Raw genomic sequence first — 25,366 nt, forward strand, 5'->3', positions numbered from 1 at the left:
GGTAGTGCCCTCCATCTTGTAATTCACAGATATTAACAGAGTTGGAAAGGACATTGTAGGTCAACTAATCCAACCTCCTGCCAAGCAGGAGACCCTACACTATTTCTGACAGGTGGCAATCCAGTCTCTTCGGGAAAACTTCCAGTGATGAAGCTCCCACAACTTCTGAGGGCAAGCTGTACCTTTGGTTGATTTCTCTCGCTGTCAGAAAAATTCTCCTTATTTCTAGATTAAATCGCTCCTTGTTCAGTTTCCATCTTTTTTTTCCTTGTCCAGCCTTCAGGTTCTTTGGAAAATAGCTTGACCCCTTCCTCTTTGTGACAGCCCCTCAAATATCTGTTATCATGTCTCTTCGGTCCTTTTCTTAACTAGACTAGCCATGCCCAATTCCTGCAATTGTTCATTGTATATTTTAGTCTCTAGTCCCTAATCATATTTGTTGCACTTCTCTGCATTTTCTAGAGCCGTGGTTCCCAACGTGGGGCCCATGCCCCACAGGGGGGCAATTTCATTTTTAATGGGGGCAATTGGAACCTTGTTTAAGCCTAGTTAATGGCCTTTTAGGCTTCTTCCGTGTGAGTAGTTCACTTTTTGAATAATAAGAATTATTATTGGGGGGGAGCCCTGGATTTTAGAGATGCTTAGGTGGGGCATGGCCAAAAAAAGGTTGGGAACCACTGTTCTAGAGTCTCAAAATCTTTCTTTTAACAGTGTAGTGACCAAAACTGGATGCAGTATTCTAGGTGTGGTTTTACTAGGGCTTTCATGGTCTATCTAGTCTGCCCTTATACTATTTCCTGAATTTTATCTTAGGATGGATATATGTTTATCCCAGGCATGTTTAAATTCACTTACTGTGGATTTACCAACCACGTCTGCTGGAAGTTTGTCCCAAGCATCTACTACTCTTTCAGTAAAATAATATTTTCTCACGTTGCTTCTGATCTTTCCCCCAACTAACCTCAGATTGTGCCCCCTGGTTCTTGAGTTCACTTTCCTATTAAAAACACTTCCCACCTGAACTTTATTTAACCCTCTAACATATTTAAACATTGGTAGATCTTCAAGTTGGGCAAGGGGGAAGGCATACTGTACAAGTCCATACTACAATGTGCACCTAACATTCCCAGCTGCTACAAGGTAACACATAGGGCAGATTATCCACTATAAATTAATGGTATAGTACACTGTAGGGCAAGGGTGCACTTTAGAAAGACATTCCTATTACTTCACAAGGCCAATTATAAAAACATGACTAGAGAAAGATTCTGGCAAAGTCCTGTGTTCCCCCAGTGAGCCAAATAAGAAAAATAGCACCTCTTTATAGCAAGTGTAACATTTAATACTGCACCATTTCCAGTAGAACTTTTTGTTACCAGTAAATATTAAAATGAAATACAGAAGATATATATTATAACCTGTATAATAGTGTGTGTGTGCAATGAGGCATGACACCAATATGGCCATAGTACAGTTAATGAACATTTCATTTGGGGGAGGGGACTATTTAAGGCAGCTGTCTTCAACATTATTTTGGGCTTTTCTTCTTGTCCATGTGAAACTTTGTATGTTGGCACTCCAAGAACTTCCATATGATAATTTGCAGAAGAGACGGAGTAACGACACGGACACCAGAGCTGGATTTAAACTTGGGTCATTTTTATTAAAATAAATTTGCATAATTTATTAATTAAATTAGCATGAATTAGCATAAATTTGCATAAATCAACATATTCAACTATGACCCGGAAACAGTGGACCTGCAGGGTCAAACAAACACTTCCGGGGCGGAAATGACGTAAAAGGTCAACATTCCTGGGCAACTAAGGGCGTAGCTCGATGCTGGTCCAGGTGAGGGACCTCTCCCTCACCTGAGACCCTGCCATGCACTCGCATGAGGGGGGTCCCGCCGGCTCTCCCCTACCCTGGGACTTCAATAGCGGGACCCAAAGACAGGTTCCCCCCAAGTGCGCAGGTAGCACCCCACCATGAGCTTGGAGAGAACCTGTCAATCATCCCCAAAGATGCCCAAGGGAGAACGCGCAGTTGCTGAACCACCACCCAGATTTCCGCCCCTAACCTGCCTACCCAAATGACCAAAGGTAAGCCAATTAACCTATTGAATGCAAGCACCCCCTAACCGCACATCCATCTCCCCAGTGTGGAATGGGCGAAAAAACAGCCATGCCAAATGGGCGAGGCTGCAAAAAATTCCCATTCGGCCCCCGAGGGCGACCCACCAATAGCACACTGCAAATTAGGGAAGGGCGGGTGGGTGTCTGCTCTTTTGACTGGGTCCGGGCGAACAGGCTTGGCCCAGGGCCTGCAGCCCTTAAATAGGGCCAGCAAGCCCCGCCCGGTCCCCACGTCATTCCAGGCCACGTGGGCCTGGCTTTCCCGGCCGAAATCTCGTCTCGCGAGATTTTGGCCGAAAACAAAATGGCGGCCGCCATGAAGAGTCCGGTGTCTGCCCGGCCCTTCCGCAAAAGCGCCGTGGCCGGTAAGTCGAGCCGGCGATATTGCAGAAGAGACGGAGTAACGACACGGACACCAGAGCTGGATTTAAACTTGGGTCATTTTTATTAAAATAAATTTGCATAATTTATTAATTAAATTAGCATGAATTAGCATAAATTTGCATAAATCAACATATTCAACTATGACCTGGAAACAGTGGACCTGCAGGGTCAAACAAACACTTCCGGGGCGGAAATGACGTAAAAGATCAACATTCCTGGGCAACTAAGGGCGTAGCTCGATGCTGGTCCAGGTGAGGGACCTCTCCCTCACCTGAGACCCTGCCATGCACTCGCATGAGGGGGGTCCCGCCGGCTCACCCCTACCCTGGGACTTCAATAGCGGGACCCAAAGACAGGTTCCCCCCAAGTGCGCAGGTAGCACCCCACCATGAGCTTGGAGAGAACCTGTCAATCATCCCCAAAGATGCCCAAGGGAGAACGCGCAGTTGCTGAACCACCACCCAGATTTCCGCCCCTAACCTGCCACGGAGCGGGGGTCAGATCTCTATCTTGGCCCCCCGACTCCCCCCTCTAACTGCGCCAGCTCACGCAGAGACACTGCAGGTCCTGTAAGAAAGTGGTGTTCCTCAGTTCTGACAGAGGAAGACCAGCAGCCAGGTGAAGCCACAGCTGATCTATGGTGATGCGGGGATGGGCCACAACCACCCCGCCTAACCCTCTGACTACCGTACCCAGGGCCTTAACTCCCCTCCTAACCCGGTGAAGGGCCCTAAGGGAAATGGCGTCCCACCAAGCGATCCCCGTGAGGATCTCGACCACCCCCCAGCGTGGAGGGCCACACAGTGCGAAGCCACCGCAGGCTACGTGAGCCTGGCAGATCTGAAGTAGACCCCCAGGCCCACACAGGTCCTTGCCACCGAGGTGCAAGACCCACTACCTGGGCGCCGCCAGAGGATGCAGCCCTCCCAGTACCATCTGGGCGTAGCAAGGGATGCTGCCCTCCCAGCACCAACTGGGCGCAGCAATGGGATGCCGCCCTCCCAGCACACATCCAGGCACAGCAATGGGATGCCGCCCCCGGCACTAACTGGGCGCAGCAATGGGATGCCGCCCTCCCAGCACCGACTGGGCGCAGCAATGGGATGCCGCCCTCCCAGCACACATCCAGGCACAGCAATGGGATGCCGCCCCCGGCACCAACTGGGCGCAGCAATGGGATGCCGCCCTCCCAGCACCAACTGGGCGCAGCAATGAAATGCCGCCCTCCCAGCACACGTCCAGGCGCAGCAATGGGATGCCGACCCCCAGCACCGACTGGGCGCAGCAATGGGATGCCGCCCTCCCAGCACCAACTGGGCACAGCAATGGGATGCCGCCCTCCCAGCACACCTCTGAGCGCAACGATGGGATGCCGCCCCTGGCCACCGACTGGGCGCAGCAATGAAATGCCGCCCTCCCAGCCCAACTGGGGGCAGCAATGGGATGCCGCCCCCCGACACCACCTGGGCGCAGCAATGGGATGCCGCCCTCCCAGGACCAACTGGGCGCAACAAAGGGATGTCGCCCTCCCAGCCCCTCCTGGGCGCAGCAATGGGATGCCGCCCTCCCAGGACCACTTGGGCGCAGCAATGGGATGCCGCCCTCCCAGCACCACGGTAGAAACGCCCGTCCCACCGCACACCCCGTCTCCCCCGCCAGACAACCAGGACCCAGCCGCCACAACGGCAGGGTCCCCACCCCCGATGGTAACTTGTTGCTGAGTGGTCTCGGAGCGCTCATGACCCCAAGCAACACCGTCGGACGCGTCCTGGCGGGTTGAATAGAAGGGGACCAAAGGAAGAACCTTGCCTAAGATCTTACCCGGACCCTCAACAGGCCGTTCGTACCCTAAAACAGGCTGTTGACCGCCGGCGAGCGACTTCCTGAATCCTCCGTATCGAGAATGCCATTACCGCACTAGTGGCAGCGCCTCTCGAGAACGAGCGTTCCCTGATGGCGGGATCCATACTTGGCCTGGCCAAACCCTACATACTAGCACCCACCTAACGGAAGTAATGAGATGGAAGGCACCAAATTGACCCGGCGGCCCGCGATGCGGCCCCGGCCCAACTTTCCCGCACTGTCACCATGCGGAAGTCACCATAACCAATAACCCCGTCCCCGCCTGAAACAAGGCGAAGCCGGCCAACCTAGACCTAATAGTCCTAACCGAAAGGCCACGCTGCCTAAGCTGGACACAACTATGGCCAGGTACACAACTGGGGCAGGCCAGCTATAGGGGTAACCCGTATACTGCCTGCAGTCCCAAACAGTTCACCTGCCCGCTGCTAAGCCCCCCAGAGTGCCAGACACTCCCAAGAGTGCCGTAGCCCAGCAAGCCTCTACTCTCTACTGCCCAGGAGCCCCCCGGCCCCAAGGTGGACAGGAAAAGCCCCTGGCAACATACGTGCCCGCAGGGCTAGGGTCCGAAACCGGGACAACTGACCATGGGACAAGGCGTCAGCAACCCCGTTATCTACCCCGGGGACATGCCTAGCTAAAAATAATGTGGTCAGGGACAAGGACCTGTGCCCCCCCAAAATAATTGGCGGACAAGCCGCATGACCCTGTCCCTCTTGGAGGACAGGGCGTTCACAGCATGGACAACCACTAGGCTGTCACACCAAAATGCACAGTCTTGCCCCCAAACTGCTCACCCCAAAGCTCTAGGGCCACTATCAAGGGGGAGAGCTACCAAAAGGGTCAAATCCTTAACCAAAGAAGAGGCCCTCCTTCAGGAGGCCAAGCAGACCAGCACCACTGGTCACCCAACACAACCCAAAGCCACGAGTACATGCAGTATCAGAACACAACTGCAACTCAGCTTCCAAAAGAAGCTCTTGCCTCCAAAAAGACAACTCATTAAAACGTTCTAAGAACTCCGCCACACGCAGAGGTCAGCCCTGACCCCTGCACATAAGCGGGTACGATGATGGGGCAAACGGAGCCCCCTCATCGCAGTATATAACCTCCTAGAAAAAACCCTGCCCGGCACCACGACCCAGCGGGCAAAATTAAGTATCCCAGCTAGTTCCCGGAGCTGCCGAAGAGTGACCTTCCTGCAGCCCCAGAACCGTACCAAGGTGATCCCTGATTCGTGTCAACTTGTCCAGGAGCAAACTAGAAGATTGCCTCTGAGTCCAATTCAATACCGAGGAAGGTAATCCCGGTGGCGGGGCCCTCGGTCCCCGTAGAGGCTAAAGGCACCCCCAACAGAGCGCAAAGGGCTTCGAAGACCCGCATTAGAGCAAAGCAGTGCTCTGCACGCGCAGTCCCCACCATCAAGAAACCCTCAAGGTAGTGAACGCCGAGCCCAGACCGCTGCGCCTCCTGAGCGCCCACTCCAAGAAGGTGCTCGAGCTCTCCCAAAAGAGAGCACGAGACGGAGCCACCCATGGGTAAAACCCCGACCACATAAAAACACCTATGCAATGGAAGCCCAACAGCTCGAAGCAGTCTGGGTGAATGGGGAAGAGCCGGGATGCTGACTTAATGTCGCATTTATCCATAAGGGCTCCAACCCCACACTGCCTTACCATGGCCACGACCGCATCAAAGGATGCGAGCCGGACTAAACAAAGTTCGTCAGGAACGAAATCCTTCACTGACTCCCTTTTAAGAAAAGACAAGTGGTGAATCAACCTAAATTCAACACCCACCTTTCAGGGGACCACCCCTAATGGGGACACCCCAAGATTCGGGAAGGGCGGCTCCGGGAAGGGCCCAAGGCCCCTCCCCACGGCCACCTCTTATGCTATTCTGGACCGAACAATGCCGTCATGTCCCACAACCAATCTGAGGTTGTCGAACCCAAAGGCTTGCTCGAACCCCCCATGTAAGGGATCCTGAATCCCTTGGAGAAACCTAGCAAGAGAGCGGCCGCTCTCGAGCGAGGGTGGTCGTCCCTCAACCAACCCCCGTGTTGTTGTTGTCGGTATTTTTGTAAATTAATTGGGCTGGGCCCAGTTTCCCCCCCAGTAGGTGGGGTTTGTACCCTGGACCCCCCCCCCCTAACCGTCCCCTTTGAGGGGCAGGGGCACATTGAAGCGGCATGGGAGCCCCGCCTTCCCGCACGCATGGCTGTACATACAAAAAGGGGGGGAAACAAGCCCCTCTGCAGCAAACCCATGACATGCAGCGAACGGGTCCCACACTGTGGTGGCCCCCATGTCCAATCTCCCTGGCCCCGACGGGTAAGCAGTCAAAAAGGGGGAAGGCCATATGGCCTGCGTTGGTGGGGTCAAACCCCCCGCCCCCGACACACCAGGCCCTGGCAAAAAGCTGCCCCAGGGGCCTGTGCTCCCGCACTAGGAGCCAGCGGGGGGGGGGGGGGCAAACCTGGCTACAGGTGCCCCCCCCCCCGAAAAAACCCCAAGAAACTGGGACCGAGTGGCAACAATATTTAAATAATTAATGTTAGACCATAACTGAACTGAAGTTTGGCTGATTTTACTGAAATAGTAAAGGCTTGGAACAAACTTCCAGCAGACCCGGTAGATGAATCCACAGCAACAGAATTCAAACATGCCTGGGATAAACATATATCCATCCCAAGATAAAATACAGAAAACAGAACAAGGGCAGACTAGAGGGACCAATGGGTCTTTTCTTGCCGTTATCTGTCCATGTTTCCATATAAATAGATGAAATAATTTCAACCATAATCAGTCTCATTATTATTATTATTAATATGTTCTTGTGTACACCATGGTTCTTATTTTTACACATGAAGGAACCGGGGCCACCCAGGCCCCAAGAGGGCAGCAAAAGGCCTCTGCCCAAACAGGCAGCGCAGCAGCAGGAAGCTGCCGCCAAGGGCCCAACTGCCCTCCGTTTTTATTTTATTTCTTATTTTATTTCTTATTGGTTTTCGGGGGCCACGAACCGGGGGGGGCGCGCACACGCGAGCCCTCCCCCGAGCCCCCACGTCCCCAAGGGGGCTACCCGAATGATCCCCCCGTAGGAAATAGTTGGGGGGGACAACAGCCAACGGCTCAAGGCCCGGCCGTCCCGCCAGACTCAAAGCCCCCAAGCCACTCCACGAGCCTCCGATGAGGCTGTCAAGATGGCGGCCGTAACACGCGGCCGCCTTTTACAGATCGGAGGGGGGGGTGCTCACGCGGGACTCCCTCCGAAAGGCCGTTGCTGCCCACCGATCGAAGAGGGGCAGACCGCCAGCCTCGGATGGGCTGAAGCATGCTGCCCGCAACGAGCAGCAGTCACCCCAAGCCTCCGACGAGGCTTCCGAAATGACGGCCGCTCCACGCGGCCGCCGAAAGGCTCCAAGAGCAGACAGCCAAGTGTCTGCTCTTTTGACTGGGTCCGGGCGAACAGGCTTGGCCCAGGGCCTGCAGCCCTTAAATAGGGCCAGCAAGCCCCGCCCGGTCCCCACGTCATTCCAGGCCACGTGGGCCTGGCTTTCCCGGCCGAAATCTCGTCTCGCGAGATTTCGGCCGAAAACAAAATGGCGGCCGCCATGAAGAGTCCGGTGTCTGCCCGGCCCTTCCGAAAAAGCGCCGTGGCCGGTAAGTCGAGCTGGCGATATTCAAGGTCTGAAGTGTAAGTCAGCCATCGAAATTTTTTTAAAAAATTCTTTCACTATCAAAGGCAAGTCTGTAGCACAGCAGGCTTGTATTTAATTTCAGGGACAACATATTGATATGTCTAAATTCTTTTTGCCAAACTACTCTCCTAGAGAACTCATGCTGATATGAATCATTTTTTTTCTTGGAAATGCTGTTCATTTCACATCAAAGGTAACAAGACACAGATGGATCAGGAGATTATTTAATTTTATAGATTTTTATAAAAAATAATTATCAAATACAAAACAAAAAATAGCAGCAGTCTCGACTGAATAAAGAGGTCCTTCTAAAAGGTGGTGTGATGTGCTATGTTGTTAAAGGCAATCCCGTATTGTAAAAATGAGCAATTCACTAAAACGATCTTTTCTCATTGATGTTTTCAATCAGCTCTAGTGCAGGAATGTAATAAATCTTTGTCCTCAATGCTCTATTCACAGAAATACAACTAACTCTTCAGCGCCTACGTTGATATAATTAGCTAGTTTAATACTATTTTAAGCAATAAGGAAAACATTCCAGCCAGTGGGTGAAAGGCTGCCAATCTGTTGTCATCTGTAACATTTGATAGGGTTTGGAGCTGAACTTCAGAAACTCAGACAATGTCAAAGACACAGCAGTTGGGAGTAGATTACATCTTGCAGCAAATACCAGAAAATGACCAATTTCTTATGACTCTACCACTATGGATTAAACTAGAGTAATGCTTAGCAGGCAACAAGATGAACTGTGCATTTGTTCCGTACCTGAGTAGCACCCAATGTTTCCTAAAAGACCATTTTGGATGACTACTGCAATCCTCTAGAACAGTGGCGTCAAACTCAAGGCCCATGGGCCAAATTTGGCCTGTGGGATACTTCAATCTGGCCCATGGTGCCGCCTGGATACAGAGAGGGACTGGGCCATGGTGCCTCTGTCAGGGAAAATGGAGCTTGGGACTTTCTGAGCTCTCTTCTTGCTGGCAGTGAATTGCAGGAGGCCATCATGTCTGAAAATGGAGCTCGGGAACCTTGTTTTTGCTAGCAGACCACTGAGGCCACCACAGGCACCCCCGACATGAGTGACTTCGAGATGGCCATGCCCACGCAGGCCACACGCACGCCCCTGAGGTCAAACACAACCTTGATGCAGCCCTCGATGAAATCGAGTTTGACACCTCTGCTCTAAACTGACCTGGCAAACAGCATTCCTAGGGGAGAGGAGATTAAGCCTTCTTCCGGATTCCCTCACCCCAACAATGTCTTTATCTCCATAGTGATGGTGATAAAGGGAATCTTGTTTCTCATAATATCATTTCAAGTGAAACACAAAAGTGAATATAAAGGATTGTGCTGCTGTGGCAATCACGACATTCAATCTCATTTCACCCTTTGGAGAGAGTACCAATATAATACATGAGTTCCTAAATATATATATGCTTCATCCCTACATAACCAATAAATAAAGATATACCTCTTTACAATTTTTATCTGAAAAACGTATTTTTCTAAAAAAGAAAGAAAGAAAAGTCTGATTTGTAAGTGATGGTTAGAATTTTCCCAATTAAAAGTGTGTGCTGTGGTGGCTGGTGCACATACTACAAATGGTGACATACTTGCATAATTCTAGAGGGTCTATTTTCTGGGTTAGACGTCAATGCTTTTCTTCCCTTAAATGATTTCCCCTTCATATACACATTGATTTAAATACATATTAGTGAACACAAATCCAGGCAATAGAACTTATTCCAGATTACCCAACAGTACAATCACATTTCAAATATCTGTTTCTACTTAGATGCAGATTATAAAACTCTGGGTCAAATAAGAGAAGACATAAATCAATATTTTAAGAAAATTATCACTGACTGCAGAAGTAGGTAACTTCAAGCACTTTCTCTCTCTGCTAGAGTTCCCAACTGTACTTTGCTTGGAGAGGGCAGAGACATTCCAATTCCTTGTGAACCCATATAGATGGTTCCAAGTCACACAGAACTTTCCATATGACTAACATCTCAGTATGTTCAGGTCCTTCAGCCCATTACGCCATGTTAACCAAATAGTATTCCTGTGAGATTTTAAATTGTCATACTTGAGTTAATTTAGCATTCAAACTTCTTTAAAAATTTTAGATGGGCCAGAAAGAGATAAAATTACCCCATTATCCATACAAATGTCATGAAGAAGACTAAAATGAGGCAATTTAGGTGTCAGACTCAAAAGATGCATGATAAATATTGGTACAGATTTTATACCAGGTTAACATTTTTATACTATAATTCAAAACCTATTTTTTTAAAAAAACAACCACTACCCTATTGTAATTCTGCATCACAAAGTAAATACTAAATATGCTAGACCAGTGATGGAGAACCTATGGCATGGGTGCCACAGGTGGCACATGGAGCCATATCTGTCGGCACATGAGCCGTTGCTCTAGCTCAGCTCCAGCGGGCAATCACGCACTGGCCAGCTGATTTTCGGATTGCACGGAGGCTTTGGGAGGGCATTTTTGGCTTCCAGAGGGTCTCTGGAGCCTGGGGAGGGTGAAAAACAGGCCTACCAGGCCCACCAGAAGTTGCAAAATGGGCTGTTTCTGGCCGCCAGAAGGGCAGGGGAGGCAATTTTCACTCTCCCCATACATTTAATTATGGGTGTAGACACTCACACAGGTGTGATAGTGTGTGAGCACACGCTTTCGGTACCCGAGGGAAAAAAGGTTTGCTATCACTGTACTAGACAGTGCCTGATCAAATATGCCTAGTGATGGGGAAAAGCCTATCAGTAGTCACCATTCAGAAAGGTGTCTTTCTGGATTTAAATAGAAAAAACATTGGGAAAGTCGGTTAGTCACTAATTGTTAAGAATTGCTTGGTAGTTTTGCTTTTAATATATATATTGTGATGTTATAGTAAAAATAACTAAACTTCTAATTTCTTAGTCGGTTAGTCACTAATTGTTAAGAATTGCTTGGTAGTTTTGCTTTATATATATATTGTGATGTTATAGTAAAAATAACTAAACTTCTAATTTCTTAATGTTGATGTCAAGTTACCTTTATAGCAGTGGTTCCCAACCTTTTTTTGACCATGCCCCTCCTAAGCATCTCTAAAATCCTGAGGCCTCCCCCTCCCATGACATATAATTCTTATTATTCAAAAAGTGAACTACTCACAGGGGGAAAGCCTAAAAGGCCATTAACTAGGTTTAAACAAGGTTCCAATTGCCCCCATTAAAATGAAATTTCCCCCCTGTGGGGCGTGGGCATTGCCTATAAAGAAAACTTAATATATGTGTATATATTAAGTTTAAAGAAATGTGGAGGCACACTTTGAATACCCATAATGAGGCCATGTATACAATGAGCAAAATCAAGCAGTAACACTTTCCCTGAATTGAATCTCTTCAGGCTATTATTCCCTGAAGACATATAATCTCTCTACATTGACATACAAAATTGGCTAAAAGATTGTTAGAAAACAACACTGTCCTTTATCCTTTCCTTTCCTGACCTGCAAGAAGAGGAAGTACAAGTTCTGTGTGAAAGGGAGTTCATTCCTCAAACAGAATAACCAGAAAAAGACCTAAAATAAGATGTGGAAGCTGATGGGAACCAAAAGAAAAGAATTACATTACATAGGGCTACTGATGTTATGTGGAATTCTGGTAATGGAATTATGCAGCAGAATGCTAAATGAAATTAAAGTCACAAATGCAAACAAAAATCACATAAGATATTGACTGCTGCAAATTTACAGGTGAGATACTGTATAATGTGCATGGAATAAATGGGCTAACTGGCTAGATAAAATTGGACTATTAAAACATTTGCAGTAAGATTCTGGAATTAATTATAATCAATACACAGTTAAAGGGAAATAGATTCTTTTATTAGAAGGCAAAAGAAAGATAAACAATTTCATGATTTCAAAAACTGGACACTAGAGGGGACTAAAGTTTTTGGGTAAAGATTTACAAACTTGTAAAATGTTGCAATATGTTATAACAATAATAACATGTTGAAGGAGACTTTTGAAGAATGGAATCAGAAAATGGTAGCCACAATATCAATCATATCAATAATGATGGCTGCTTCCATGGATATATTACAGTGTGTCCAAAATATGTTACTGAAGAAATGACAGATGTAGAACAAAGTTTATCTGACCCAATAGAGATGGCATCTCAAATAGATTTACAAGTGACAGGTTAGATAATGATCTAGAAAAGGATGTTTCACATCTACAAAACACAATGGTTGATGTTTTAAAATTTAAAATGACAAACCAAGAGAGTAACTTGGAGTGAGTTGATTTTGTTTTCCTACTTGACTTACAAAACAGGATTGTTAAAACCTTAACAAGCAGACAAAGAATAAACTAAGAGAAATAAAATCCAACAATATTTGTATGAACTAAAAATTAGAAATGTTTGAAGCAAAAGGAAGGACAGTAAGATTCAAGAACACGGTTAACACTAGATATGTTATTACTTCTAGTAATCCTTTATACACTTAGTGTTGACATGAGGATTGAAAATATAATGTTTTATGGATTTAGTTATAGATAAGATATAGATGGTATATGGGATGAAGAGATAAATGTTTATAGCCTTAAAGTGGATTAAGGGTTATTACATTTCTTTATACTTGTGATGAAGGTTGGAAGACACTTCTTTATATATTTCTTTTCTTTTTATTCTTTATTACGTTTCTCTTCTTTTCCACTCCTATTCATTTTGCCTTTTAGATTGTATTAGAAATTATTATAATCAAAATTCTTAGTGAAATCACATATATATTGAAATATAAGTAGCAGTGTTCAAAGAGGAAAAATGATAAAAACGCTATCATAAATATTCACTGTTGAGAAATAGTAAAATTGCAAGTATAGATGGTATAAATCTTAAAACACAGGTGTAGTTTGCCTACAGAATGGCTCGCTCATTTAATGGAAGATTGCATCTGAATTTGATAAATGGATGTATACTGTTATTACTATTCTCCTTCAAAGAAAGAATAGCAAGACTGAGTAATACATTTATGGTGGGATTTGTTAAGTGTATTTGGGGAAATATTTTACAGAGTTCTAATTGAAAGGCTATGAGACACAACAAGAAGCAATCCAGCTTTATGCCAGGCAAGCAGTGAGCAACCCATTTTTATCAAGTCACTAAGAAATGCATAAATATGAAACAAAAACACATAAAAAAGAAATACATTATACACTGATTCAGAGAAAGAATGTAATAAAGTGAATACATTTAAATCACAAATGATTTGAAAGTAGAGAGTTGATGGTTGGTAAATGTGGTAAGAGGAGTGATGAAAAAAGTATGTGTGAGAATAAATAGGCTGGTGACTTATTCTTCTTTTACTATATTTATGGATAACTGTACTGTATAAGAAATCCTTGAAGTGTATTGGTTGGCAACAAGTTTGAAAGTTTTGCAGCAAATGTTAGATGGTTAGACTGACAGAGGAAGCTGTGTTAAGGGCATATTTCTTATTCATACATCAATACTAAAACTAGGAAAAGTAAATGAGTTTATGTATCTCCTTACAATGCTTACTAAAGAATGGAAAACAGACAAATTTTAAGAGATGAAAAGATAATGGCAAATATTTGGTCTGTTGTGTGGAATGAATGTTTGTTAACTGCAAAAAATTATTTTGTTTAATAGGATTCTTCTGCCTTCTTCGTTACTAAGAAAGTGAGAGTTCAGAATGACAGAAAAAGCATCCCAGTTAAAGTCAGTAGAACAGAGCAGTGTATGACACAGAAGATGTAAGGGTGATTATTTGGAAGGGTAGAAATGGACGAAGAAGTATATAATAACTGGTGTGGTTTTAAAATACATTAAGCTTTATGTTTTTTTTTCTTGTATCATATTTCTTTCATTTCTTTAGGTTACTACTTGCAATGCTGCTTAGGAAATAGAGTAGTGGGTATTTATATATGCCCAGTAAAAAAAAAATCAGGCATGGCTTCTTTGTGGTAGAAGCGCAGGCAGATTTGACTGAGAGCATTCTCCTACATAACTAACTCTGCAGTGGAGTGTGACATAATTTAGGGGAAAATAGCAATTACTGCTTCATTAAGATATTTATAAGGGCCCCATTGGAATTCTGCTGGATTTCTGGGAATGTTCATTACATGATCCCACATTTCTAATGTAGTGTATTTCACAGCAGCGTGATTTAGTTTACTTAACAGCAAGTAAAAATATTATATAGATTTGTAATAAAATTATGTTTAAATATTTACAGACAGATCACATTTCCCTCTCTGCTTTGCTAAATCAAGCTCTAGAGAGACACACACCAATAAAACATCAGAGTAACGACACAGTTTAGGTGGCAAGCCATTGATGCGGAATGGAAAGTAGCCTTGAGGCTTGGCTCAGACCCAGTTTGCCAGCAGAGCTGACAAGACAATACTGTATTTCAGTTCTGATGGAAAATAAGTTGACCAAAGGTGGTAAGGGTGTTTGTTTTGTTTTCTCGCTCTCTTCTCCACCCCTTTCTTCAAAATTTCCTTTCTCCTTTATGCACTTACACACCAAGTGCAGGACCTTTATGACCAGACTTCCCCTGAATCCTTTTCTTCAGCCTTTACTGTCTCCTATTTATGCTCTTCCTCAAGCCTTTGTAATTTCCTCCAATTTGAGCCTTGGCAGCCCAACATGTCCTGGGGGCTGCTGCAGCGGGCTACTGATTTTCTTCTGCTGCTGGATCCCGACAGGTGCACTCGTCCTGATCACAGCCATTGGAAAACAGAACGACCTAAAGGATTGGAAGAACAGTGGTGTTTAGGGAATAGAGGTTTAACTCAGGGAAGCATCTCTCCTACCTTTCAGTCATATGGATCGGTAGTACATCCTATTTATCAGCTACTTATTCTCCAAATTTTCCAAGACGACGTCCAATATACTATAGAGACTAGAAACCTAAGAGCAAAATAAGAAATTCTGGCAGAACTAAAACAATTGGTTTCCACCCCCCAGCACTGATTTAAAATAGTTTCATTGTGTTATTCAACAAGGGCAGGAACGAAATTCTGAGTGATAACCAGTTGCCATGTGCAAGGGTGAAGTAATTCTTTCAACTATCCTTTCTTTTAGAAAAGCTTTCAAAATATGAATTTTGAAACAGGCCAAAAGGCATGCTAATTTGTGACCCTGATGATGAGCGTATAGGTATGTAGGTCTTGGCGTACAGTATTTGTGTCTCTTCCCGTGTAAGAGTGATAGAATCTTGCTGATGTTTCGACAAGGTCCCACTCATCATCTTCAGGCTGGTGCTTTCAGCTTCATGCTAGGCAGCATCTCCAACTGCTACACCCCCCTCCGACATACACACAGAGCACCCCCCCCTTCCGACACATATACAAAGCAAACTGGCATACACCATAAATACATAGCCAGACCACAAACTTGGAGACAAACCAAAACCTGGGATGTTACACCACAGAAGTACATTACAAAACATCTGACTAGTCTGGAGGCATCAACTGCAACAACTACTTAGGATGTCACCCCTAATTTGCAAACATCAACTAATCTGTATACATCAACTGCATCAACTACTCAAGGGGTTACCCCACTAACTAATCAGTATATTACAACACAGCCAATCAGCCTACTTGCAGCAGCTGAGCCAACATTCCACACCCACCCACCAGTATTTATAGAGGGACGGCAGCTCCAACCACGTTTTGTTTGCCCTAGCACGAAGCCAAAAGGACCGTTGTACCTACCTGAACGGTCTTCTCGCTGCACTGGAAGGAGAGTCCAACATGGGTAGTTAACCAATCTTATTGGTAGAGACTGAGTTAATTATTTACATATTAATTAGGTACCGCCCCCTTGTATCCCCCATGAGCTCAGTTTTAAAAACGAAGACAATGTAAGAGGATAACCAATTTTTATTGTCAACTATCCAACGAAACAATGTCTTCCCAACTCCGGCGTCCCTGAACTTAAACAGTGCCGGGTGGGTTTGGACTCTCCTTCCAGTGCAGCGAGAAGACCGTTCAGGTAGGTACAACGGTCCTTCTCCACTGCAGCTGGAAGGAGAGTCCAACATGGGATATGCCAAAGATTAAGGCCCATGGGAGGGAGAAGGTCTTGTCAGGGACGTCGTGGAGGCACAAACTCGTTGCAAAACACGCCTTCCAAACGCTGCGTCCGCTGAAGCAAACGAATCCAACTTATAATGTTTAACAAATGTGGAAGGAGCCGCCCAGGTTGTGGCCTTACAGATATCCTCTATGGATGCTTGCGTGGCCCAGGCAGCTGATGTGGCCGCGCTACGTGTTGAATGACCCGTCAGTCCTGATGGTGGGGTCTGGTCCCTAGCCTTTTAAGCTTCCAAGATACAATCCTTGAGCCATCGGCTAATGGATTTAGAAGACAGGCCTAAACCCATCCTATGTGGCGAAAATGATATGAACAACTGTTCAGATTTCCTGAACGTTTCTGTACGTCTGATGTAGATTTTCAGAGCTCGTCTGACGTCAATTTTGTGCCATCGCAATTCAGATGGATGATTTCCATGAGTACAAAAGTCAGGTAGTATCAATTCTTGTTTTCTATGAAACACAGAATTCACCTTTGGTATGAAGGTGGGATCCAATCTTAGCACAACTCTGTCTGGATAAAATATACAGAGGTCTGATCTGACTGATAAGGCCGCTATTTCAGACACTCTACGTGCCGACGTGATTGCGACCAGGAAGGCCGTTTTAATAGATAATAGTCGTAGGGAAATGGACCTCAAAGGTTCAAACGGTGGTTTTGTCAATGCTTTGAGTACCAGTGTGAGATCCCATGACGGAAACCTCCGGACTGGCGGGCTGTGTTTGTTTGTAGCTCCTCGTAGAAAGTCCCTCACCCACGGGTGGAAGGCCAAGGAGCGTGCCTCTGGAACTTGTATCATAGTGGCAAGGGCTGCCACCTGTCTTTTTAGGGTGTTAGGGGCTAACCCCCGGTCTATCCCATTCTGCAGAAATTCCAACACCGGAATTACCGATGTCTCCTTCGGATTCAGATGACGTTGTTCACAAAACTTACAGAACGCTTGCCAGGTTGCCTGGTAAATTCTTGATGTCGACGGACGTCGTGCTGCCTGCATTGTATCAATGACCTTCTCTGGTAACATTTGTTGCCTCAGCCTGCTCCTCTCAAGTGCCACACGGTTAGATGTAGCCACTGGGGATCCGGATGTTGCAGGTTCCCTTGACTGAGGGCGATGATCCGGTCCGGAATCCTCCACGGTGGTGACACCGATAGTGCCACCAGGTCGGAGAACCATGGGCGTCGAGGCCAATGAGGCGCCACCAATAGCACCTCCGCTCTCTCTGCTAGGATCTTCTCCACCACCCTGGGAATGAGACTGGTGGGGGGAAAAGCATACATCAGACCGGGTGGCCAAGGAGAAAGAAGGGCGTTGGTCCCTTCCGCCCTTGGATCCGGAAAACGCGTGTAAAACCTGGGCAGTTGAGCATTCTGCTGACTGGCAAACAGATCCACTGAGGGAGTGCCGAATCTTTGGGTCATCTGCTGGAAGATGGCGGGATCCAAACTCCATTCCGATGGATCCAGAATGGTCCTGCTCAGCCAGTCCGCCTGAGTATTGCTGACGCCGGCAATATGCTCGGCCGTCAAGGATGCCAAGTGGATCTCGGCCCAATCGAAAAGATGGTTGGCTTCCTCCATGAGGCGCTGTGACCTCGTGCCCCCCTGATGATTGAGATGGGCCCTGGTTGCAACATTGTCTGTCAGGACCCGCACGTGTCTGTCCTGCACTAGCGGGGTAAACGCTTGGAGGGCCAAAAACACCGCCCTCAATTCGAGGAAATTGATGTTGACTGGCTCCAAGTCCTTGTCTGACCAGAGGCCTTGGGCCATGTGATGTCCAATGTGTGCGCCCCATCCTAAAAGACTGGCGTCTGTCGTGAGTGTTACTGGACTTTGGAGCCGAAATGGGGAGCCTTTGCTTAAGGCTAGCGAAGTCCACCAGCGCAAGGACTCTCTGACTGCCCGCGGGACACGAACCTTTGTGTTGCAATGGCTCCTCCTGGTTCTCTGAGCTGGGAGCAAGAACCACTGTAGATCCCTGATGTGATGTCTTGCCCAGGGAACGATGCCTATGGCTGACACCAATGTCCCCAGGATTTTGGATAGCAATGCCAGGGGAACTCTCCTGTTGTGCTGAATGCTGGAGATCAGTTGCCGAATGGTACGTTGCCTTTCTGGAGAAAGAGATACCGTGTTTGATAAGGTATCTATGACTGCTCCGAGATGAAGCAACCTGGTGGTGGGAGACAGGTGACTTTTCTCCATATTGATCATGAAACCGTGAGACTCCAGTGTCTGCATCGTCCTGGCCAAGTCGTTCCTGGCTCCCGATGGCGACCTGGACAAAACGATTATGTCGTCCAGGTAAGCCATCAGTCGGACTGACCTCTGTCGCAGATCTGCCGTCAAAATGTCCAACAGTTTGGTGAAGGTTCGAGGGGCCGAGGAGAGGCCGAATGGCATGGCCCTGTACTGAAAATGATTCCCCTCGGTGCAGAAGCGAAGGAACCGGCGATGACTGGGATGTATGGGCACGTGGAGGTACGCCTCCTTGAGGTCTATTGAGGTTAATAGATCGTGGGAGCGTATGGAAGATATGATTGTCTGCAAGGAGTGCATTCGAAACCTCCTGTACTTTATGAAAACATTCAGTTGTTTCAAGTTTAATATGAGCCGGCAGCCTCCTGAGGCCTTGGGTACTATAAAGATCACGGAATAGAACCCCTTGCCCTCTTCCTGTTGGGGTACCGGCTCGATAGCGTGAATGTCCAATAAATGCTTTATCTCCTCTCGGAGTTGTAGTCTCTTTTGTGAGTCCCGTATTACGGGACAATGAAGGAAACGAGGTGGAGGAGACTGGACAAACTCCAGTCGAAGTCCATGTGAAACGGTGGCTAAGGCCCATTTGTCGGATGATGTGTGTTGCCAGGAGAGACTGTAATGTTGGAGTTTCCCTCCTATCGGCATCCCGGCTGAGTCACTTGGAGCGACGAAAGCCTCTCTGGTTACCTCCTCGAAAGGGCCGTCTCGATTGTTGGTAACCTCGGGGTCTGTCATGGAAAGATCCCCGGTCAGAACGAAAGGCCGGTTGGTTGTATTGGCTGTATTGACCCTGAGCAAAAGGTCGTTGGGCCTGACCCGTACCTGTATTGGCTTCCCATCGGGGGTTCTGGCGCCTTGCGTATGGGGCGGACCTGCGGTCCTGTCTCCTATTGGCCCTGGGGAGCACTTTCTTTTTGTCCCTGTCCTCAATGAGGACCTTCTCCAAACTCTCCCCGAAGAGCATGGATCCCTGGAATGGACTTGAGGCCAGCCGCCACTTAGATTTTAAGTCCGCTGGCCAATTTCTCAGCCAGAGAAGTCGTCGGGACGACATAGTGGTTGCCATGCTCCTAGCCGAGAACTTCGCCGCATGGAGGGTGGCATCTGCCGAGAATTCCGCTGCCGCTCGCAGCTTGCTCAGGTCCTGCCGGAGACGTCCGTCCTCTGGCCCGAGCCTGGCCTGCATTTCCTGCAACCACATAATGGATGCCCTATTGATGAACGATGCCGCGGCAGCCGCTCTGAATCCCCAGCCCGACACCTGATGCGCCTTCCTCAACAATATCTCCGCCTTCCTATCTTCTGGCCTCAGGCTGTCGCCAGTCTCTGAGGGCACCAGCACACTGGAAACCAGAGTCACTACTGGCTGGTCAATTGGCGGAAACTCTAGGAGTTTTTCGACCTCCTCGTCAAAGGTGTAAAACTTCCGTTCAATGTTCGAAGGCCCCTGCGCGGCCGCTGGGTGCTGCCAAGGGCGCTTAACTCCCTCTACAAATATGTGGGAGGCTGGGAAGTGTTCAGTCTCGGGCTGAGCTTCTTTAAGAAGTGCCTCAGAAGTCTTTGTCGTGTCAGTAGGGTCAGTTGTCTTAGGAGCGGCTGCAAGGTTCATCACCTGCTTGGCTTTACAAAGCAAGGTCCTGAATAGTGCCGGTTTAAACAGTCCTACCGTTGGTGGCGGATCTGGCACTGTCTCGTCCTCTGACCAATCATATTCTCTGTCACTTTCCTCAAACTGTGGTTCCTCCATTAGCGACCCCACGCCAGAAGGGGGCGGTACAGTCCAAGGATTTCTTTCTGGAGCCTGTTGTGGGGGCCTAACGCTTTGTTGCGCCCCCGTAGCAATGCCCTGTGAGTAAACGTTGGCGATGATTTCCTGAAGGTCAGGTGTCATCTGCTGCCAAGAGCCAGAGGGACCTCTTAAGCCTGCTGCCGTGGGTGTAAACGTAGCTGAAGGCCCCTGTAGGCTTCTGACCGAGTGTCCTGCAGACCCCGGTCTGTTCCAAGAAGTGCCAGGTGATGGCATGGCCTGAGGTATAGGTACAAATTGTCTATCAGGCGACCAGTCCCCTGTTAGCATGGCCCCAGTGGTCCCCAGGGGAGATTGGGAGGTCAGCTGTTCAGGGGTCATTTGCTGCCGCTGTGTAAGGGGCAGTCCGGAAGGAGAGGGCTGCAGGGCCGCTTCCAGTTTTTTTTCAAGGGCCTTAATGCGCTTCTCTGCTTCCTTCAATGAGGAACTGGAAGATTGGGAGGCTTTAGACTTATCCTTTGCCTTCCCTTTGCCCTTATCCTTGGCAGCTGGGGAACTGCTTTTGTCAGTCCCTGCCTTCTCTTCCATTGTACTCACAGTTAGTAGTTCAGAAAAGTAATATTTGGCTCCACGCTCTTGCAAGTCACAGTAAAAATGGTGCCTCGGCACTTTAGCCTCTTGCGCATGCGCACTGGGGTCTCATAGCCCACTCTCGCGCCTTTGCCGCCAGAATTGCCGGTTTCCGCGCCGAATTGGCCAAGATGGCGGCGCCCGTGCTTTTCGCTCCGCGCCCTGCCACCAATGGCGGTCCCCGCCAGGGTGGTCGCCCTGGCTCTCGCCTCCGCTGTCCTGAACAGCCTGGTGGTCTCAGCGGTCGCGCTGTTGCAGCGGCGGCGACGGCAGCGTTATCCGCGGCTTTTTTCTCCCCGGCGGCGGCGGCTTCGGCGGCGGCTCATTTCCCAGCCGCCGAACAGCTGATCGCTCTTTCGGCTCGCCTCGCCGATCTCAGAGAGCGATTCCAAGCCTCCCAGTGGGGGGGGGGGCGGACCCCCCCACCTTCGGCTCGCAGCCTTAGTGTGGCCTCGGGGGCCAGGGACCTCCAGGCTGGATGCTCCTCTGCGGGGTGTTTCCTCGGAGGGAATACAAAACCCCTGAGGAGAATCGTTGGGGGTGCTGCCCGCGGAGGGCAGGGACCCCTTGTTGTCTGTTCCACTGCTGTCAGCTATGCCTGAAAAACAAAGCAGAACATTAAACAGATTACAACATTTTTTAAACATCTTTAACATTTTTTTTTTAATTTTTTTTAAAACAATTTATTAGCTTTAATTAGCTTAGCTCAAACTCAGTAAGTCTCTACTCTTAGACTGAGTTTTTAAAACTGAGCTCATGGGGGATACAAGGGGGCGGTACCTAATTAATATGTAAATAATTAACTCAGTCTCTACCAATAAGATTGGTTAACTACCCATGTTGGACTCTCCTTCCAGCTGCAGTGGAGAAGCACCAGTGTGAAGATGACATATGGAACTTGGTCAAAAAATTGCCAAGATTCTATCAATCTTACACAGGAAAAGACCCAAATATGCCAAGAACCTACCTACCTACCTACCTACCTACCTACCTATCTATCTATCTATCTATCTCATATTTCCTCAGGGAATTGTTATTCTCTCTGCTGTATGTTTTGATTATGAGTTTTATTCTGTGCACCACTTTGAGTCATCTTGATTTGGTGGCTTTTTAAATGTAATGAAGTGCACACAGACCTCCCGTTCTGCTAGCACTGATGAAGTCTGTTAACACAGGTCATGAAGCACTTCTTGTTAGACAAAACACACCAGTTCACTGTGCACAATGATAAATATTCTTAGAAAAGATAATCTGTATATAGCTGGCATTCCATTCATCTTCATCCACAGTCTTATATGAAATGGAAGCTGCTCTGAAAAGAAATCTAGTATCATACGGAGTAATTAAGGGAAAGCCAGAGACACTTTTGTGAGCTGGTCTCTTTGTGTGCCTCAATAGCTGATAGTTTCTTTCTGTGTGTGTTTCATGACTTGAAAGAGGCACCCTGTGAATTCTGCTCATACTTTCTACACCAGCAATCAACTTCTTTGGGACCATCCCTTGAGCAACCTTGAGAGTTTGAGAGGATTTCTTTGACAATAACAGAAATGTTCTTTTTCTGGTACAATCGTGTCACATAAAATACATCATTTAGAAGGAAAGAAACTTGTCAGGGCTATTTAAAAAAAACAATTAAACTAACAAAAACATTCAGCTTCTTTTTGGTTAATTCAACTCCTGTGTAAATTCAATTATTTTTATGCATCAGGCCAAGCAGTTCAGCATATAATTTATACACAGATGTCCGGGGCAAGACACTATCTATACATGAATTTATCATATGTACTTGTGCATAAGTTCATCCATGGTTAAGCGAGCCAGTTTGTTGTAGTGGTGAAGGTGCTGGCCTAGAAACCAGGAGATTGGGAGTTCTAGTTCTGCCTTAGGCGTGAAAGCCACCTGGGTGACTTTGGGTCAGTCACACTCTCTCGGTCCAACTCATCAAACAGAGCCATTGTGGGAAAATAGAAGGAAGTGGTATTAAGTATGTTCCTCATTTTGAGTTAATTGTAAAATAATAAAAGCAGGATAAAAATCAAACAAGCAACAAACAAACAAATAAATAAATAGACTGTTGAATCTGTAACCAAAATACCTTGAAAAATACACCACCACCATGGATAAGCCAATCCACATTTTTAATGGTCTTTTGATTAAAATTTTAACACGTGGATGAGCTTTTACATGTGTATATATGGGAAATGCAGGTATTTAAGTGTGTGCGTGAGAGTGTGCATGTGTGCGTGTTGTGTATTGTGGATAAGCTGAACTTGACTTTTTGGTTACCTTTTGTCATTTAAAATTCTCGGCTGATCTGCAAATATATATGGTATATTCCATTTTCTGTAATGGATAACTAACATATCAGTTACCTTCTTTGAGGAGACTGTGGAGGAACAACAGTCACCACCATCATACTGACAATAGGCTCGGTTGTTGATAGTATCACACCAGCCATCGGCATGAAAAGGCTATAAAGAAAGATAAAATAAGCATTTGATGAATGAAGAGCAAGAGAGAAAATCAATTAAGTCTGGCATTCATATGGAGGGTTTTTTTTTGTAAAACAAGCTAGGAGAAACAGACCAAAATAGCTATATTGACTCAATGACAAGAATCACTAAATATGTAGACATGCTACTGAACTAGCTATCATGGTTGAAAAATGCAGACATATATGACATATGAAAATGACTTCAAAATGATTCTGCTGCAACAAAATGATATGCATTCAGAAGAAGTCAATTTAAATTAAATGAAATAAAGTTCTTGTATATTTTTGAGTTATCTGAAGTTAATGACAGAGTGATAATTTCCTAACACTCATAGATTAGCATGTTTAAATGTGATTTGTCAAAACAAATAATGGATATCTCGAACATGAAAGTGAAGCAACAAATCAGCATAAATGCTTGGATGAGCTGGTACCACTTCACCATGTAATTCTTATTGGTAATGCTATATTGTAAATAAAATATTTGCTGTTATATAATCAAGAAGAGATGTTTTATTACATTGTGCCTATGAGAGGTTTAAGATACATGGTTAATAAGGTTGCTCTGGCAAAATTATCTCTCTGTATTCCTAGAGAATAGCAGATAAGAAAGAAAACCAGTACAACTAAGGAGATAGTTTGACTCTTTTTTGTTGTTACATTCCACACAACAGGGTTTGTTTACCTAGATGATGATTCATTTGCAAAGCCAGAAAATCTTGATAGCTAGAGTAATAGAGTTGGAAGGACCTTGGAGGTCTTCTAGTCCAACCCCCTACTCAAATAGGAGACCCTATACCATTTCAGGCAAATGGTTATTCAGTTTCTTTTTAACAGCCTCTAGTGATGGAGCACTCACAACTTCTGAAGGCAAACTATTCCATTGGTTGATTGCTCTCACCATTAGGACATTTCTCCTTAGTTCTAAGTTGCTTTTCCCCTTGGGTAGTGTCCATCCATTGTTCTCGTCTTCCCTTTTGGCGTTTTGGAAAATAGTTTGAGTTCCTCATCTTTGAAGGAACCCCTCAAATTTTGGAACAGTATTATTTGGAAATATCTGTAAGGTATTGGAACAGTGCTATCACATCCCACCTAGTCCTTAGACTAGACATACCCAATGCCTGTAACTGCTCTTTGTATGTTTTAGCATCCAGCCCCCTAATAATTTCTGTTGCTCTTCTCTGCACTCTTTCCAGAGTCTCAACATTTTTTTCATATTGTGGTGACCAGAACTAGATGCAGTATGCCAAGTGTAGTCTTACTAAGCTTTGTAAAGAGGTACTAGAACGTCACATAATCTTGATTCTATCTTTCTATTAATGCACCCTAGCACTGCCCTGGTTCATATTGAAGTGATTGTCCACCAGGACACCAAGAGCGCTCTCACAATTACTGGTATTAAACCAAGTTTCACCTAGTCTGTAGTAGTAGTTGTCGTTCACAGATACAACTACTAATCTCCTATTGTAGTGAATGTTTGTTTAAAATGACTTCCAAATCGGCATCTAAAAAGAGGAAATGGTGGGATGAAGAAAATATAAATTTTCTTCACAGTGTATGTCTCTTAACTGCTCTTGTCCAAATCATTTCAAATGGCCTAAATATATACAGTATTCAAACTGAGATAAATTTGGGCATCTATGACAATTATAGGCAATTATGATATTCATATTAAAAATGTTTATGAGTGGAAAAATGGAAATTAAAAATAATGAGAAGAATAATTAAAGGACAGAAACAATAAAGTGGGACATAAACTATGTTGGAAATCATAGGCTCTTAACTACTTCTAAGTAATATGAATTATATGGAGGGTGGAACACTTTTTATTGATTTATTGATTGATTTTGTCCAATACGCAATCAGGGTTTTAGTGGGTATACACATAGTAAAATACATGATGAAGGTTATAGAGAATATACTCATACTAAAATATATCTAAGAAAGAATAGAAGAGAAGATATAGGAATAAAACATATCAATGAAAGAATAGAAGAAGAGATATAGGAATAGAA

General features: G+C 46.0%; 1 protein-coding gene across 1 annotated transcript in view; it reads right to left on the reverse strand.

Annotated features, from left to right (window-relative positions):
• Positions 1 to 12,660: 12,660 nt before the first annotated feature.
• The window catches only part of PAPPA2 (pappalysin 2), a 178,167-nt gene continuing 165,461 nt past the window's right edge, over positions 12,661 to 25,366 (reverse strand). Inside the window, exons 21-22 of the mRNA XM_070746692.1 lie at positions 23,230 to 23,328; positions 12,661 to 14,863 (exon numbers count right to left, since the gene is read on the reverse strand). Coding sequence (XP_070602793.1) covers positions 14,789 to 14,863; positions 23,230 to 23,328 — 174 coding nt within the window. The 3' untranslated portion in view covers positions 12,661 to 14,788. The remainder of the gene's footprint in view (positions 14,864 to 23,229; positions 23,329 to 25,366) is intronic.

The sequence above is a fragment of the Erythrolamprus reginae genome, chromosome 3, assembly GCF_031021105.1.
Source record: "Erythrolamprus reginae isolate rEryReg1 chromosome 3, rEryReg1.hap1, whole genome shotgun sequence".
NCBI lineage: Eukaryota > Metazoa > Chordata > Lepidosauria > Squamata > Dipsadidae > Erythrolamprus > Erythrolamprus reginae.